This window comes from Penicillium cinerascens (genome assembly GCF_028974065.1).
Source record: "Penicillium cinerascens strain IBT 15544 chromosome Unknown scaffold_4_segment0_segment1, whole genome shotgun sequence".
NCBI lineage: Eukaryota > Fungi > Ascomycota > Eurotiomycetes > Eurotiales > Aspergillaceae > Penicillium > Penicillium cinerascens.
The window spans coordinates 3,946,381-3,963,806 of NW_026695298.1; the positions used below are offsets into that span (position 1 = coordinate 3,946,381).

Consider the following 17,426-nt stretch of genomic DNA (forward strand, 5'->3'; position numbering starts at 1 on the left):
GACTCGATAGAAGTAGAAGTAGAAGTATACGGAGGTTATACGTCGTACAAATGCCCGACCTGCATGTAAGGGTTCGCCCCTGACTCGGTCAGGTGACTGCAGCCATTGGCCATTCCACGGTTCTGATTGGACCGCGTCCCGAGTATACGGAATCCGTAGAACTACATGACTTGCCATCGGTAAAGATACATCGAGATACATAAAGCATGCCATGTTCAATGATGAAACGTGAATCCGGTGCCCAAGTGGGCTACGTGGGTGAGGTGGATCGGTCCAATGTTTGGTACGCCATCTCCGTAGCGTCGGACATACAATCCTGACCCGGGCTCATGTGAAGAAGTAAACATGATCGAGTAATCATGAAATCCGCAGGTGCATACGAATGAGTCACCGAGAGTGAAAGTCATTAGAGAGATCGTCGTCAACTACCGAACAACCGTGGAAGGCAACAGTGTAAAAAGAAAGGCGTATTTTCATGGTCTATTACCAAATCCTCTTACCAACCGGTGGGAATACATATTAACCAAGATTCCCAAATCCACCGAGGATGAGCACAAACCCGAGATCATATCTCATCGCTGGATAGAAAGATATGAAAAAATGAATAAATGAAGAGAAGAACGAGTCATCAAATGGCCTCAGAAAGCCGAATCGAAAGAAGTGTAAACCAAACACAAGACACAAAACCGTCGGGCCAAAACCCTCGTCTATGCAAATGCACATGCAATGCCGAAAAAGAAAAACATCCCAATCATGAACCTCGACACTCACCCAGGCAGACGCATTCGCTCTTATCAGATACGATCGGGTGCCTCGGTTGAGCGACCCGCACTCGCCCACGCCACGCCCGTTGCGGTATTCTATGCGCGTCTATGCCGCAGCGGTCGTGGTCTGGGCCTCGTCGCCTGATATCTGGTTGACGTTCACCGCATCAATGCCCATCTTCTCGTTCTCTGTGGGGGCGGGATCCGACGCGACGTCGATCGTCTCGTTTGACTCATCAGTGCCGGACAGCTCAGTATTAGGTACCGGGATAGTCTTCCGCCGCTCCGTGCCGTTTTCGGTGCCCAGCACTTCGATCGTGTCACCCTTGAACAGCAGAGGGCCCTTTATCATTTCCTTCTTGGTCTTGCCCTCAGCCGGGGGCTGTTCGATGCCTTGGAGCTTTTCTTGAGCGGCCTCGTCCAGGTTGGGCAAATCGCCCCACTGCCAGTCGAGTTCGCCGCCGTATTGCTTGGGGATACTGCTGGGATCCATGAAGGAGGTGAGGGTAGGCTTGACCTCGGCCGCGGAGAGGATGAAAATCTTCGAGGTGGTGCCTGGGTCGAACCAGCGCTTGATCCAGCCCCACACGGTAGGGAAGAATCCCGGAGCACCAATGATCTGACGTGACAGTTAGTAACGTGCTAGAGATAAACATATCGGGACGACGTACGAAAATGCGATCCAACGTCTCGGGGTAGTGAGCCGTCGCCAACACACTAGCATCCTGCATATGGCCCTTCAGGTTCCAGAACTGCTTCAGGCCAACGCCGCTCACATCAACGATATTGGTGGAGGTCACGATGGGCGTCTCCGGGTTAGGCCGCGACAGCGACGAGCACAGCGGCATAACGAAGTTCAGCAGGTTTTCATAAAGGGCGAACAGGTTCAGCAGACGAGCTGGGACGGTAGATGACTTGTGAGTTTCGGGAGTGCCGGCGGCCAGAGTACTGTTGTAAGCGGCCATTCCCTTGGAGTCGAGGTGGCGAATCTCGAAGACGTAGACCGGGATACCGCGGCGGTCACGGCGGCCGGTCCACTGGGGATACTGTATAAACACGACAAGTCAGTCTACGGTTCGCTGCCATCTCAACAACGATGAAGCACCCACCATCCGACGAGCAGCCTCGTACGAGTCCACGCTGATATTCTCATACAACGCCTCGATAGCGTTCTCCTTGCGCCAGTCCTCTGTATCCTTGAACTGGGCCCAAGCACCTTCGACATCAAATCTGCGAGCTCTCAGAAAGCGTCTACATAAAGGTTAGCCCTTTAGTCCCCAGACCTGGGTATGAATCGCAGGGCCGTGCAACATACAGCATGGTCGCATCGCCATGGCTGGGCGGCTTGGTCTCCCCATCCTGTTCCACAGCCGGAGTATAGTACCCGCGCTCAGCACAGACGGCCTTGAATTCGTCCAGCTTCTCCTGCTGCTCCGGCGTCAGGTGGTGCAAATGTCCAGCGAGCCATGCCGTGCCGGAGGCTTGGTCAGCGGAAGCGGACGGGTCGTTCTTGGACGCAGACGCGGTGCGCGCGATCGAGGCGTCCTGCTCGGACGCCTGGCTGTGATGGGACTTTGTACGCCAGAGCATTGTTCTGTGTCTTTTTGTGGTTTGTATGAAATCGGCCCCAAGAAGGTTGGTGGTGGCGGCGACGTCGGGGAAAAGAGGCGGTCAGCTGAAATCTGGTCCCGGAGACCCTGAGAGCCTGCGCCCGAACCAGAATTCGGAGTCCGAGGCAAACGGTTCAGACCCCCTGTACCATTGTGGTAGACTTAGTTGTTAATTCTTTAACTATAGCTCTGCATGCACTGACAAGTACATAATTAGATCAGATCTACTTCCCCCCCCTGCCTGGATCAGATACGAACTAAAGTTAATTGGTGAGGACTATCCGCGATCGCCCATGAACTGCAGGGGCAACCCCATTTACTACGTGGATCCCTGAGATCGACGGGGGAACAATATAGGTAAAGAGCAAATTAAAATGGCATTGTGCTTAGTGCCATGGCACATGGTATTTTCGGCTCAGGTCGATCCCAAATTTTGTACAGAATGTTGCCACCCCATCCCATACTTTTCAAAATAGTTACAGATAAGTTTCCAGCTTCAGATTTAGTCCTCGGTCAGGTCACCGTACTCCCACATACCGCGGCGCTCGGACTTGGCCTCGTCCTCGAGCTCGCGCAGGTTGCTCAGAGTATCGGCGCAAGCATGCTCCCACGCCTTCAGCTTGCGGGGAACCATCGCCATGCCCTCGTGGACAATGTCGGCGTTGATACTCTGGTCAAGGCTCTTGGAGTTGGCGGGATCCAGGAGCGTGACGTAGAGAGTGCCCTCGGGGTCAACGTAGTCGACGTTCGCCACCAGCTGGCGGTCGAAGGTCTGGTCACTCACGAAAGCGATAGCATCTTCAAGGTAGTCGGGAGAAGCGGGGAATTGGAGGAAGGAGAGGGCGGCGTCGACTGCCTGCGGGCGTAGAGCCTGGCTAGAGAACTGGGACTGGGTGAGAGGCCGCAGGCTGCTCCATGGCAGAGTCTCGGAGTTGCCAAAGTCGATGTACACCACCTCAGCCTGCTCCTTCTCGCGGTCGTTGCGGCGAACCTTGGCGCGGTACCAGTCGCCATCCTCGCTAAACTGGGCAGCTACCCACTCGCCTGCCTTGGGAGGACCGGGCAGAGGGGTGTCGTTGGCCTTGTTCAGGTGGAAGGATCGGAAGGCGTTCATCAGCTCTGTCAGGGCGCTGGTTCCGGTGCCGATCTGCTGGAGCTTCAGCTTTCCAGTGGCCGGGTCGACGTGGGTGACGGTCACGTCACGGTAATCCTTGCGGCGCTGGCCCGCAGCATCACTCTCATTGCCGGTGGCGTTGGCAGCCTCAGACTCCTCAGCTTCGGCGGCCTCCTTGCTGGGGTCCCAGTCGTGCCAGAGACCCTTACGGGCCTCCTTGGCCCGCTCCTCAGCCGCGAAGTACTCGTTGGCGTGGCCAGACTGCTCAGCCGAGTATGCGTGCACGGTAGCGAAGCCCTCCTCCAATAGGACCTTGGTGAAGTTCTCCTTGTTGATGTACAGAGTTCCAATGAAGCCACCGACCTTGTCGATAGTCTCAACATCGATCTCAACGTCACGCTGCATGCAGCGGCGGTTGGCCAAATCGTGGGCCTCCTGGCCAAATGGCTCACCAACCTCGCCCGGCCCGCGGGCAGATCGAGGGGCACGGATGCCCGAAAGTACAAGGGTCAACTTGGCGTTCTCACGGGGCACAATGACGGTGAAACGAGAGCCAGACTTGACAAAGTCGACCACGGCGGGAATGCGCTTTGACCGTTGCAGGATGCCAACTTCAAGCTTGGCCTTTTGAACACTCTCGGAGTAGTCCACAATCTGCTTGCTCTTGGGGGCCTTGGGTGACCACATTCCCTTGGTCTCCTTTTGCGCCTCAGCCTCGGCAGCCAACAGTTCATCGTAGTAGGGAGCACGGTCATTATCGTCCATCCGGTGGCGGATCACCGACGCATAGCCGGCTTCGACCAAAGCCAGACCGACATTGACGTTGCCCTGCATCACAGTAGCAACCTCACGCTCCTCGAAGCCCTCATTAGCAGGCTTCTTGCCGTCCACAGTGATCTTGACAGCCTTGCCAATGACACGCTTGCGCAGGTACTCCTTGGCATCCGCAGCGAACGGAGATTGCTTAGGGTCAGACGGCTTGGGTTGACGGATGCTGGTAAGGCTAATCTTCTTCTCCTGCCCAGCCTTGTTGCGGATGAAAATGGTATCGGCATTCAACACACGGGTGACAGTGCAGTCGAGGGCGGCGGCACCGCTGGCCTTGGGAGCCACGTGTCCGGTGAAGACACCCTTGCGGGCAGCCTTAGCACCGAGCTCTGCCTGACGGAGCGAGGCCATGTCACCACCAAGCATGGTGGAGTGGTGATCCTGGCAGCGGGCCAGACCAGCCTCAAGGAGGAATCGAGAAATGTTGCCCATAGGGTGCAGCAGAGTAGCAACCAGCTGGCCCTGCGGAGTGACACCGACCAGGGAGACCTTGACCTTGCGCTGCTGCAGACGAGACTCAACAAACTGCAGGGCCTCCTCGCCAAAAGGCTCACCAGCCTGCTCCTTGCCCTCGGCAGTGGTCCGCTTCGTGGAGGGCGCTCTCACACCAGCCAAGGCAGCCAGAGTCTGAACATGCTCTTGGGGCGAAAGCAGAAGGCGCAGAATAACTCGGTCGCCGTTCAGGACCTTCTCAACAATACCCTCCAACTGCTTGCCGCGGTACTCGTCCACCAAATTCTGTCCATTGGACAATTCATAAGTGGTCTCAATTTGACCATTGTCCTTGCTGGACCAGACGCCCTTGCCCTCACTCTGAGCGAGCGACTCGAGAGCCCGCAACCGCTCCAACAAAGCCAAAGTCTCCTCGGAATCATCCGATCGCTTGCCAGCCTCTTCACGAACACGGGTCCATCCCTCCTGAACACTGATGTCGGGCAGCTGAGCGTCGAATCCGGGCAGCTTGATGATACCGTACTCGCGCTTGGCGCCGGTGGGGATGGTGTAGACAACCTGGAACTGGATAACCTTGCCGACAAGGAGCTCACGAAGGAATTCACGCGAGTGGAAGCCGTAGGCCTGTAACAATTCGTCTGAATTAGTTCACTTTTCATCCGAATAGCTCAACAGCTCGGCAGAGCATCAAAGTTCACAGAAAAGCCGTGAAAGGTCTGCCGAACAAGCCAATTGGCAAGGAAAAATCACTCACCTCGTCGCCCTCTCTCCTTAATCTTGGTGCGGACACATAGGCCAGACTCAGGATGCGTTCTTGTGAGGGGTTGGTGACATGCGACAGAACGACCGTGTCGCCTGACAGGACGGACTTGACGCGGGCTTCGAAAGGCATGCTAGATGGATAAACAGGCACTGGCCACCACTGGTAGCACAGAAGAAGAAAAAACGATGGAAAAAAGAAAGAGGAAAGAAGGACGGCGATAAGAAGGGGTTCGGAGTCGAAACGTGGCCGGTGTTTGTGGGGAAAGCGGTCTGGGCGCTAGCTATCCGTACGGGCCACGCCATCACGAGCACGGCGTCGAGTGTTTACGTTGTAGCTTTACAGGGATATGGGGTGAGAGCAAGTGAGAGCAATTTGACATTCATTCATCCTAGTCAGGGACTACCCTGAACTTTTCATCTTGAAAGATGGGGATAACAAGACCCAACTACAGGCGTAAATTGGACATTTAAGCAGAAATACCAATGACACCTAAGCAACGTCAGTACTTCAACAACAGTAGAGCTATAAAATGGATCAACTTACCGCAGGCGGGACGGGCACCAGCGTTTCCGGTCTTCTTGGACTCCTCGCTACCACCCTTGCCGAGGTCATCAGTACCGGCGTGAACGACCAGAGTACGGCCCAGAACGCTCTCGGCACCGATCAGCTTGACGAGCTTGTCCTGCATGGAGCCGGTAGCGTTGCCCTCGGCATCGGTCTTGAAGTTGCCCAGGTCACCGACGTGGCGCTCGGAGTCAGTGGGAGCACCGTGGGTCTTGCCGAAGGGGTTGACTGTGGAAGATTAGTATATATCTCGGGAAATAGTTACACACTGTGTAGGACATACAGTGGGGGCCGGCAGAGGTGCAACCGTTGGTGTTGTCACCGAACTGGTGGACGTGGAAGGCACGCTCGGCGTTGGCGTCGTGGCCGGTGATGTTCCAGGAGATGGTGGTGGGGCTGTTCTCGGCAGCCTGCTCGAAGGTGACGGTACCAGCGATCTTCGCGTCTCCGCGGAGGACAGCAACTGGTTCATTGTTAGTTCATGGTTCATGGTTCATAGTTCGTAATTGCTTGTTTCTTCTATGCTTCCAGAAGACGGGTGGGAGGGTCACCCGTCGCCCCTCCCGTCTCCGCTCTAGCTTCCCGAGAAGATCTGAGTCAAGGGGAGCTCCGAGCAGCGCCATCAGGGCATCAATAGCAAATGAGCTCTTCCAGACAATGCTGAGTGCCTGAGTGCCCTGGAGATCGTAGCTCGAGAACGCCAGTGGAGAGCTGGGGGGGAAGAGGAAGACAGCCGATAGGCCCGAGGCAGAGGATCCCAAGGTGCTCAAATGTGCTCACCCCAAGGTCCTTGCCACGGGCGGGGAGCTCGTGATATTGTCGTCCAATAATGTGCACTCACCAGCCTTGACCATTATGACGGTTGTAGGTTTGATTCTTTTTTAAAAAAATCGAAGTAGGTTGAGTATCTGAGGAAGAAGAAAAGAAAGGAAGAGGCGGGTGATGGAAAGATAATAAGCGGATGATGTTGACGTGACTGCATCATTACCGAGGCCACCTCGATCCGGTATTAGTACTTCAATGGCCATACATTTTTGTGTGTGATCAGTGGTACAGATACAAGATTACCGCGAAAAAAACAACCCCCCACCTTCCTAAGCGGGTAGCTTTCGGAACGAGGGGAAATGACATAATTGCCGCTTCAACCTTTGCACCAAACTCGAACTGCATCTAAGGTATCCAATTCATGGATTGGTTAATTCTGTTCGTCTCTTGCATCCTGGTCCTTCGTCCTTTTCAATGCCTCTGCTTCTCTATAGGTATGCCATTTTACTTCGAGTGCATCCTCGGCAGTCGCACCCGGTCACACCGTGTCCCCAACGGAGCCCTGCGGGGTTCATTCTTTGGTGTTCTTAGTCCACGGTGAATAAGCCGACCAGCCCAGATTCCCTCAGCGCAGGGTCTCGGAACCCTCGGCCTTTCCCATGTCCGACACCGGAATTTTACACATAGCCTAAGGTTTCAAATCATGGAAAGATTCATCAATTCGTATCTACCAATCCACAGACATTTTGGAGGATCGCCAATTTACAAATAAAGTCTGTAAAACAAAAGAGAAAAAAAGGAACATGAAGAAAATATTAAACCCGAGGGCCGACCACTTAAGCCTGGATCTTAGCCTTCAGGAGGTCCTTGAGGGTAATGGCATCGGCAGCGAACTTGGAGATACCCTCACGGAGCTTCTCGACGGCCATGGCCTCCTCGTTGAAGGCGAAGCGGAACTCAGCCTCGTGGTGGAGGTACTCGCGCTTGGGGATGTTCAGGTTGTGAGCATCGGCGGAATCAAGCTTCTTGGGGACGGCATCGGTGGAGTTGTACAGGTCCTCCAGCAGGTTGGGGGAGATGGTCAGGTAGTCGCAGCCGGCAAGCTCGGTGATCTCGCCAACGTTACGGAAGGAAGCACCCATGACGATGGTCTTGTAGTTGTGCTTCTTGTAGTAGTTGAAGATTGCCTGGACGGACTTGACACCGGGGTCCTCCTCAGGAGTGTAGTCGCGCTTGTGAGCGGCCTTGTACCAGTCAAGGATACGGCCGACGAAGGGAGAGATCAGGAAAGCACCGGCCTCAGCGGCAGCAATAGCCTGAACCAGAGAGAACATCAGGGTCAGGTTGCAGTTGATGCCGTGCTGAGACTGGAGGATGTGGGCAGCCTTAATACCCTCGTAGGTGGAGGCGATCTTGATCAGGATGCGTTCCTTCTTGATGCCGACCTCTTCGTAGAGCTGTGAAAAACGAAGTTAGCACTAGGAAACGCCAAACACCGTTACGAGGCGATTGCCACATACCTTGATAATCTCAAGGGCCTTGTTGACAGAGGCCTGGGTGTCGAAGGACAGCTTGGCGTCGACCTCAGTCGAGACCTTGCCGGGAATGATCTCCAGGATCTTCTTGCCGAACTCGACCAGAAGGCGGTCCAGAGTGGCTTCAACCTGAGCGTCGATGGAGCCACCCTTCTTCTTGCCGTAGGCAACGGCGGCGTCGATGAGAGGGGCATATTCGGACTTCTTGGAAGCAGCCAGGATCAGGGAGGGGTTGGTGGTGGCATCCTGGGGCTTGTACTTGCCGATGGCTGTGGCACGTTAGCAAATGTTCAACCTATCGCCACTCATGACACCAGGCTCGAGAATACATACTGGCAAAGTCACCTATACCGCGCGCGTTAGTCGAGTGCTCATTGCATGGATCTCCGTGATCGGTGGAACTTACCAGAGTCGCAGACCACGACGGTGCCAGTGGCCTTAAGCTGCTCAAGAGCGGAAGTCATGATGTGAATGGAGATTTTAGAGGAAGAAAGATGGAAGAAGATATGGTCAAGAAAGAGGGATGAAGGAGGGAGAAAAGGTGGCGGAACGAAGGTATTTAGAGGCGGGGGGCCATGGACCGGAAGCTGAGTTAAGAGTACAACCGTTCAGTATAGCGCTACCATAGTTAACGGAAGTATCTCAAGGTGGGATGCCGAGTGGGGCGAAATGACGCTGCACAATGAAATCACCGCCGGCTTACGACCCCTCCAACTCACCTGTTTTCGACGTGTCAGGAACGCCAATTCCACCCACTTCCCCGAATGGACCGAGGACGACCCTTTCCTTCAGCTGTTTTTACAGTGCTGTCGAACTATATAGAACAATCTTCCATATTGTCCATATGACTTCATTCGAAACCGGACGAATCCCAACCGCGGCGCAGTGTGCTCCGAACATGCCAACCGGAGTATGGTCGACCGGCCAACGGCCCACTGCTGTACCGGGCTGCGTTCTGCTCACCGGGGCCCGGTTAAAATCGCGATCTACTCCGACTTTACCGCAGGAACCGTGCTCGTACTTGATGCCTTCATTGCGCTATTTTATGCCAAGGTCCAAAGAATGAAGCCGGGGAAATGCGAAGAAGACAGAACCAAATCAAATGACCCCCGTGAAGTAAAAACGCCCTTCTCTCTATGCTTTTGTATTTTTGTGACAAGCCTCTTCTGCAAACGGGACATCGAAGTCCAAGGTTGCATGCTTTCTTCAGTAGCCGGCCCGCGCGGGAATTGAATGGCGGGATCAGATCAGCGCCGTTGGATACAGTTCCACTCATACTACAAGAGTTAGCGTTTGTCTTCGAAACAGGGAATGGACAATTCAGAAAATACTAACCACTCGGCCTGCCTCATCCCCGGTATACACAACATGGGGGAGGGCCAGAATGCAACTTATGCCGGAGGAGATGTTGGCTCCGGTGTCGCGACTGCTGTCCGTATGATGGAGTTGTCGGATGAGTTCCAGCTCGAATCGTCCGCCGCGAATGGCCTTGCTCCAGATGTTCACGACGCCGCGACTATGGCCCGTGAGTACCAGCTCGCGCTCCAGCCACTCGTTTTGTACGCCTTCGTAGAATACACAGGATAGAACGTGGTCGTCGGCTGAATCGCACACCGGTTGGTCCACGAGTATCTCTCCGTTTAGCGTATACATGGTGATGCATTTACCTCGACAGATAATGATGTTTCCAGTTACGTCGTTGATTCGGGCACAGTCGACAGTCCCATCGGCAGGAAGCGATCTCACGAAGCATCGCCGATTCAAGTCCCATAGCATGATCTGGCCATCAATGGATGCAGAAAGCAAGGCGCTAAAGGATCGCGAAACCGCGAGTGTGGTTACCGGAGAACGATGACCAAACAGGGACCCAATGGGCTGCAAGTCAACGGACCTGGAGCCTGCCGTGACTGTCCACAAGGAAATCGTACAGTCCGTTCCACAGGTAATAAGTGTACGTGAATCGGCAAAGCTGGCGTGTGAGAGTTGACCGATATGGAGGTGTTCGAAGTGACCAAGGAGCTTGCGACTATCCGTGGCATAGAAGCGCACACTTCCATCAAAGAAGCCCCATTCCATGTAGTGATCGAAGGCTGGTGGGACGTTGAGCCTCAAATCAGCCGTGCAAAGCAACCGGTCTTGCTTCATCGAGAGAGTGGATACTCGTTCCTCAATGTCAAGAAGTGAGAGTGGCATCTGCGTCAGAGATTCTGCGAGTGTATCCAGCCGGGGTGTGCGGTACCGCTGGTCTTCGCGTTGAGCGTGAGTTCGCTGGAATATCTGATGAGGTGTCTGTCCGAAGTTGTGGATGATACCAATGGTGGCCAACTTGTCCACCGGGTCATCAATAGCATCCAGGTCCTTGGCACCCTTGTAAGACAGATGATGGAATACATTGACGGCTTCAACGGCAGCCTCGCCCTTTTGCTTGCTGCCGAAAACAAGATCGATCCAGTGATGAAGGTTTTCAGAGACGTAGGGGCTCTCGAGCGCCTCGCGGTGTTTCTCAATGAATATCTTTGGATCGCCCTTAGCCCAAGGCGGCAGTTCAACTGAGTCGATGGCCGTTGCCATGTTCTGGAGAAGACCAAAGTCGTATTTGTTGGAGTTCACCAGGAACTCGGGAAGGTAGAAAAATTCAGGTATCAATTCTCGGACATCAGACATGTTGCTTCGCGAAGCGGACTCCCATGCTTTGCGGATAGAGTAGAAAAGTCGGTCTGCATGGTCGAAGGTGCCGCCCTGAAGGAGAAGGTAGGACTTGACGAACGGCTGTAGGCGAATGAGATAAGAGCTGACAATCATTGCCGAGGAGTAATGGGTTCCGTAGTGGAAGGGCGGCGCATTGTCATCACCCATCTCAGCAAAGGCATTGTATCGCTCTCGGAACCCAGCCTCACGATCTGGGGTCTGACAACCCATAGGCTTCGACAGATCGCGGAATGTTTTCGGGTTGGTTAGATCGAGCTCTTCGCTCGTGTAATCTGCCAGAACCCATGGAAAGACTGGGTACTGGGTCAAATCGTTGAAAGTTCGTCCAGCGAGCGTGTTGATCAACATGAGATAATGAAAGTTCGAAATCTCGCCCCGGATCCATTTCCGCGTCGCTGGGTTTGATGCCTGGTGTCCAAAGACGCTAGCAAATTTCGAGCCGAGAGATTGAGGTGCATCTTCCTGGCTGCGTAGGGTTTCGTAGCGCCAGATATCCTCCGGCCGCGAGTGTCCTGCACTTCCTGTGACTTGCGGCGCTTTGGCACCAAGCTGGTTACTCAGGTCGTCTCGTACTCGCGGAGAGAAGAAGGTTAACAGATAACTCGTGCCATCGGTGAAGAAAATTTCCAAAGCGACGTCGCGGAAGAGGAAACGTCGCTTGGAGACGCTAACCAAGTCAGACCACTTCCAGCTTCTTGTCTCGTGCTCCTGTGAGCGACGATCGTTGGACTCCCGGCCCGCAATCATCCGCACGTAGGGATCTCGTTCCTCAGATGGGGCTTGCCAGACGTTGACAATCTCGCCATCCGCTCTCTGGAAGAAGCTGTCCAGGATGTAAATGCAGTTTTTTCCGATGATCAGAAGACCCTCCACGGCCTCAAGACCGATGATTCGAGACATGTTACACACATTTTGAACCTGGTCACCTCGTTGAAGAGATCTCATCACCTTTCGGTTCTTGTCTTCGTAGTCCTCGAGCTCGAACTTGGGATCATCGATCATCTCGAAATTTTCTTCCAGCATGCTACGGTTTTCGGCGGCGTCATCGCCATCTTCGTCATCTCGAGGCCCAGACGGTTCCAGGGGCTCAGGCTCGGCCGTCAAGGCAGTCTTCGGTGTTGACGGCGCCTCTCCTTCAGACAAAGCGCGTGCACGAGTGTCAATCTTCACCACAGGAGGCTCAGAGGCTTTCCGCTTAGGGCGATACTCTTGCCTTTCACCTGATTCATCAGGTACCACTCGCAACCGCATACGACTGCGACCCTCAGTCTGGTCAAGCCTCCATTTTCGGTCTTTGTCATCGGCAAGGAGACCACCCGGCCGTCGCAGATCCAGCAACAGGTTCGAAAATGCCGACCACATGAAGGCAGAGTTATCTTGTAGGTCTTGCTGGAATCTCTGTGACTTCAAGAATTCAGACGCAGAAATGTTCGAAATCCAATGAGGCAAAGTCGCATCGTGTTTCCGAACAACGTCTTCGTCGAATTTCTCCAGTTGAACCCATTGCTTGAGCCTGTCTTTGCGTTTCGAGATGCGGCTCTTGGCAGTATCCTCGCTCTTCGTGTTCTCCTCCAGAACAAATATATCCCAGGATCGAGACAAGATGCCGAAGAACAGAGCATCAAGGTCATCTCGCTGGTCATCAATCCAGTTCAAAAATGACTCATCTTCCAATCCCACGAGAGAATCGAAGCCGTCCGCGAGTCGACGCTGGAGCGAGACGGGTCCTTGGCTGAGAAGAACTGTCATCTCATCTGGCCTTTGCACTAGAATTACCCGCCAAAGACTTGCGGCCGCCAGGCGGACGCCCTGTTCGTTGCTGACCAACTTGGTGTAAAGAAGGTAACAGAAAAGATGTAGATACTTTGATTGCGTTTCGGATGCTGAGAGGAGGACCACCTGCCAGTAGTTCAAACGTTTCAGTATGGATAGGGCTTCTCCACCTTCTGCATCAGACAGCTGGAACAAGGCAACTCTATACAGAGTCGACTGCAGAGTCGCAACCGCCTGGCTGCACAGCCGAATGCTTTTCAGGGGCGAGATGTCCGGGCGTTGGAGATACTCAAGGATAGCCCCAACGCCTTCCAGTGTGGCTGCTGCTCCGTCTATGAACCAGCCCTCATAGACTGCCTCGGCCAGGTGAGTAGCAAAGCGGCCAAGGTTGGTCAGAGTCCGAGGTTCTTGGAGGAGTCGAGATTTGGAAGAGGGCAATCCCTTCAACGTCTCCAACAAGCGGTTGAATATCCATGAGTTAAAGTACGCTTGGTGCTCTAAGAACCCGGGGGGCGTCTTGTGATACAGCCCCAGCCCGGAAAATTCTTTCCGCTCCAGAAGTTGATCTTCGAAGACAGCGAGAACCAACCCAAAGATAGCCTTGACAAGCGGATGTTCGGTTACAGCTCCATCTGCAGAGAATTGAGGGTTCACGACGCGGCGTATGCGCGCGAGAGAGGGCTGATGTTTGGCTTTGTCGGAAGAGACTAGGATGAATGAGGACCCGCGACGCAGAGTATCGGCAGGGCTGTCAGTAGGGCTGGATGAGCACTCAACGGTGGAAGTTTGCAGGTTTGCTTGTATGTTGGCTGTGCTCGAACGTGGCCGTAGAACCAAGTTGCTTTCATCAAAGCTGAGCCCACTGTAGCGGGAGTTCAGTTCAGTGTTGGGGTTTACGGAGTCTGAACCAACAACAGCAGGATAAAGAATGGCCAGAAGCTCTTGGACATAGTTTGACTGAACTGTGAAATCACGGAATATTTGTGACTTCGAGCGTGCCTCTGCCAAAAACTGAACCACAGAGGTTAAAAGGGAAAGCCCGTGCTTTGTACGATGGCGTAAGGCAACATCTATCATAAAACCATGAGTATATAAATTCGAAAATCCATAGCTTCGGTAGGAACTTACCGGGCAGTTTGCAAGAAGACATGTTGGGAAGCGATGTGCTGGAGCCATCTGTCTCTGAGGGATTTCGGCCTGTTGCGGGCTCACTGGCAAGGACCGTGCCCTTCAATCCACTTCTGAGCATTCCCATTATCACTGGCAGTATTTCAGGGTGGGCAATTTGCAATTGACCGTCGCCCAAGAAAAGATTGCGGAGTTCTGAGACTTCAAAAGGACGGTCAAGGTCCAAAAGAGCGATATCTCGGCCAAACAAAATGGAAAAGCAGATTGGCCACAGGGCAGGAATATTCCACCACCGTTTCAGGTGTTGTCCCAAGACTGTGTATCCGCCATTCTTTTCAGAAAACTTCTTGCTGTAGCCACTTCCATGAACGACCAGCAGCCGAGCCAAGATCTTGGCTGCATGAACCACAATTTCGGGTTCGTCTTCGCATGAAAGGTATAAAAGCCACTTGTTTGCTGTCAGGCATAAGAACTACAATCGCTGGTGGTTTATGACTAACCTTATTTGTGACCGCTTTGGCAAATTTCTTCAATGGCGCAGGGTCGATAGGGTTGCACAGTATGGTAGAATACAAGCGCATCATCTCTTTTCCAAGGGAAACGGCGGATATGTACCTATCAGAGTCTGACGACTTTGATGAGCCTGGTCGGGAAGACGCCGCCGCGAATCGAAGGCTTTTTTTTCTTCTGGAGACTGGCAGGTGGCTTCGGCTTGTGAAGTGCGTAGGTGATAGATAGAGCTAGGGAGCGGAGGAGGTCGGGGGACAGGTTGCTTTCCATCAATGACCCAAAGGATGCTAAACACGGCTCCAGTGTATCTGGAGTCAGTTCGCCACCCTTTAAAGTCTCTAGGAACTTCTTGTTGACACCTATTTCTCAGTTAGCTTTTAGTTCTGAGTCCCTATCTAGGCCACTTAAGACAAAGGGGACATTGGGTGACTTACGCATGCGACCAAGCCGCCTTGCATTGAATCGGCGGTAATTGCTGTCTGCGGCAAATGTCCGGAACTGTGAATAATAAAGCTTGAGCAATGGTAGATCTCCAAGCCGCCAAATATCCATGTCCACGAGAAGAATTCGGTAGGCAAGAGGATTGGTGATGATGGAGTGATTTGGGCGCTCAAAGTCGTAACCAACAAATGCAAGGGTGAGACGCAGCAAGTCTAGAGTCAACGTATTTTGCTCTTCGGCACTGCATCCAAGCGCCGTCGTTCGACTATTTCCAGTGAAATTGCCAACGGTAAAGCCAAGTTTCTCGCGTAGGAGGGACGCAAGAATGCCGTAACCGTTCTCTCTTTCCATGGCCTCGCTGTTCCGCCAGTTGTCTTGAACAGCTTCGTAAAGCGCCTCCACGGCCAGGCGAGTACTCTCCGCAGAACTCGCTGCCTGGATCAAACTCAACTGCACGGCAGCACAGCCACCTAAGCACCAACTGGCGTCATCCAAAGACTTTGGAACAGCAACAACGGGATCACCAGTCAAAATTCCAACTCCTTGTGGTTGCGTTAACCCATCGTTGATAGCAGGAGTAGCTCCGTTGATGGCCACAGCGTTTCCACCAGCTTTCGTCAATTGGTGTAGGCTCTTCGCCGCCTGTCGAGACAGGCATTTGATGAGTTGGAATTCATCAGCGCTGTTTCTATCGTCATCATCGAGCACTGCAACGGGAGAAACATTGATCAAAATCGAGCTCTCGCGGACGAGGGTACTTGCTCGGCGTCGAACGGCGGTAATAATATCAGAGGACTCTTCCTTGCCCGGGTGGAGGTGTTCGTTTCGGAGATTAAGCGTGGCGGAGGCTTTGTATGTCTGGAAAGAGCCCAGGCAATCTTGAAAGTTTCCAAAGTACCGCGGTCCTAGATTGTAGAAGACGGACACCATATCGTCGCTGAATGCCTCTTCGTAAAGGATACCGTTTGCAAGTGACCACCTAGAGGTTGATACCCCCTTCCCAAGACGCATGGCTAGATCTTGAGGAGTTCCAAAGAATGCTTGGATCCGAGGTGGCCTGCTGGGATGATTACTGGCGGGAGTGGAAGGATAGTCAATCTTCAACTGCTCCACAAATTCACCGTCTATGAAGAGAGATGCTCGGGAGGACGAGGAAGGCTTGGGTCTCTTGTGGACAAGGCAAATATGATACCAGCGACCTGACTCGAACTTGGCCGACTTGAACCGGACACTAGGACGTGGCCCACGGATCGAGGTCTGCAAGATAAAGTGACGCGTATCCCTTTCCAGATAGGCAAGGAGGAAGCACGTCTGACTAGCATCAAAGGCACCGAAGATTGTGGTGTGGGTGTTCGGATCGAATTCATCAAAGCGGACCCAGGTTACCAGCGTATAGCCAGCGGAGGTATTTGGAGGGAATGGGCGGCTCAAGGTCGCAAATTCAACGGAACAAAAGCCATGCAGAGACAAGTCGAACTGTATTGATGGGGGCTCTTTGGAGAATTTCAGTGCAGAAACAAGAAATTTTAAGACATGTGTGCTTTCATGTGCCCGGCGGTACAGGACCACGGCATCTTCCAAGCTACTTATGCCTTGGACGCTCAAATAGCGTGCCAGATCCTGGTAAAGGGCTTGCTCGATGTCGGATCGGCCGTCATCGAACAAGAGCGGAAGGATGGACGTTAGCATTCCTGTGCCATGAAGAGCTACAACGTTCCTCCGGGACTGTGAAGCCAATTGACAAAGACATGCGGGAAGAGCGAGGCGTAGAGAATCATGCCCCGAGGAAGAGTGTGTCAACCACACACGAATCATTGGACCCAGAAGCTCTGCAACCTCGATGGTCTCAGCAGATCCCAGGCACTGGACTGCCGCATCTTGAAGTCCCGTTAAAGACTCCGTCTTATTCTGAAGCTTCGCACACAGGGTGACAAATATACCCGTGACGGTTTCCTGACACAGGGCGGCAGCAAGAACGGCCCCGTAGAGTTGTCCAGCATCGCTCTCGGCCTTGTCTATCTTCCCGGCCAGCAGGTCAAGAGTTCTTTCGAGAACAGGAATTCCTCCCCCGGCAATCCTGCGGGCAAAGTATCGTCGGTTGCCAAAATGGTCCTTCAATCCCTCGGCCAAAACACCCAAGACATCCTTGTAAACTCCGAGCAGACTTTTCCTTTCTTCTTTGGATAAAGCCTCGACGTCGTATAGCTCTGCTAGTTGGCCTGCGAGGTCGAGCAATGCCTGGAAGCCCGATAGGTGCCGGAATGCATCCTTGGCGGTCCGCGGGTGTGGATCATCGATAAAGGTATGTCGGAGACGGAGGAGGGGTTCGGTGGCCCCGAGTGCCTGGGGAAGGGTGATGGCATTGCCTGCACCAAGGTCCTTGAGCTGCTCAACGGTGGGAGCAAGCTCTTCCACCAGTCGCTCGGTCGATCCGGAAGGCGAGGGAGGGAGGGCTGGAGGCATGGCCAA

At 53.6% G+C, this 17,426-nt stretch overlaps 5 protein-coding genes across 5 annotated transcripts; all 5 read right to left on the reverse strand.

The window, feature by feature from the left end:
• Positions 1-870: 870 nt before the first annotated feature.
• N7498_010620 (SEC14 family lipid-binding protein) lies at positions 871-2,354 on the reverse strand (the record flags this gene model as incomplete). The annotated part of the gene is made up of 4 exons (XM_058457676.1): positions 871-1,383; positions 1,436-1,810; positions 1,874-2,015; positions 2,080-2,354. 4 exons carry the CDS (start codon positions 2,352-2,354, stop codon positions 871-873), a joined length of 1,305 nt encoding a protein of 434 aa, XP_058304575.1.
• A 522-nt stretch (positions 2,355-2,876) lies between these two features.
• On the reverse strand, positions 2,877-5,661 carry N7498_010621 (putative transcription factor (Snd1/p100); the record flags this gene model as incomplete). The annotated part of the gene is made up of 2 exons (XM_058457677.1): positions 2,877-5,393; positions 5,524-5,661. The coding sequence occupies 2 exons, from the start codon at positions 5,659-5,661 to the stop codon at positions 2,877-2,879; spliced, it is 2,655 nt and encodes an 884-aa protein (XP_058304576.1).
• Positions 5,662-5,998: 337 nt separating this feature from the next.
• On the reverse strand, positions 5,999-6,950 carry sod1 (superoxide dismutase SOD1; the record flags this gene model as incomplete). Its single annotated transcript, XM_058457678.1, has 4 exons — positions 5,999-6,021; positions 6,076-6,324; positions 6,380-6,559; positions 6,938-6,950. The coding sequence occupies 4 exons, from the start codon at positions 6,948-6,950 to the stop codon at positions 5,999-6,001; spliced, it is 465 nt and encodes a 154-aa protein (XP_058304577.1).
• A 747-nt stretch (positions 6,951-7,697) lies between these two features.
• Positions 7,698-8,860, reverse strand: N7498_010623 (sedoheptulose-7-phosphate:D-glyceraldehyde-3-phosphate transaldolase TAL1; the record flags this gene model as incomplete). The annotated part of the gene is made up of 4 exons (XM_058457679.1): positions 7,698-8,318; positions 8,382-8,665; positions 8,730-8,741; positions 8,803-8,860. 4 exons carry the CDS (start codon positions 8,858-8,860, stop codon positions 7,698-7,700), a joined length of 975 nt encoding a protein of 324 aa, XP_058304578.1.
• Positions 8,861-9,582: 722 nt separating this feature from the next.
• N7498_010624 (Beige/BEACH domain protein) lies at positions 9,583-17,426 on the reverse strand (the record flags this gene model as incomplete). The annotated part of the gene is made up of 5 exons (XM_058457680.1): positions 9,583-9,673; positions 9,732-13,948; positions 14,007-14,454; positions 14,637-14,875; positions 14,951-17,426. 5 exons carry the CDS (start codon positions 17,424-17,426, stop codon positions 9,644-9,646), a joined length of 7,410 nt encoding a protein of 2,469 aa, XP_058304579.1. The 3' UTR covers positions 9,583-9,643.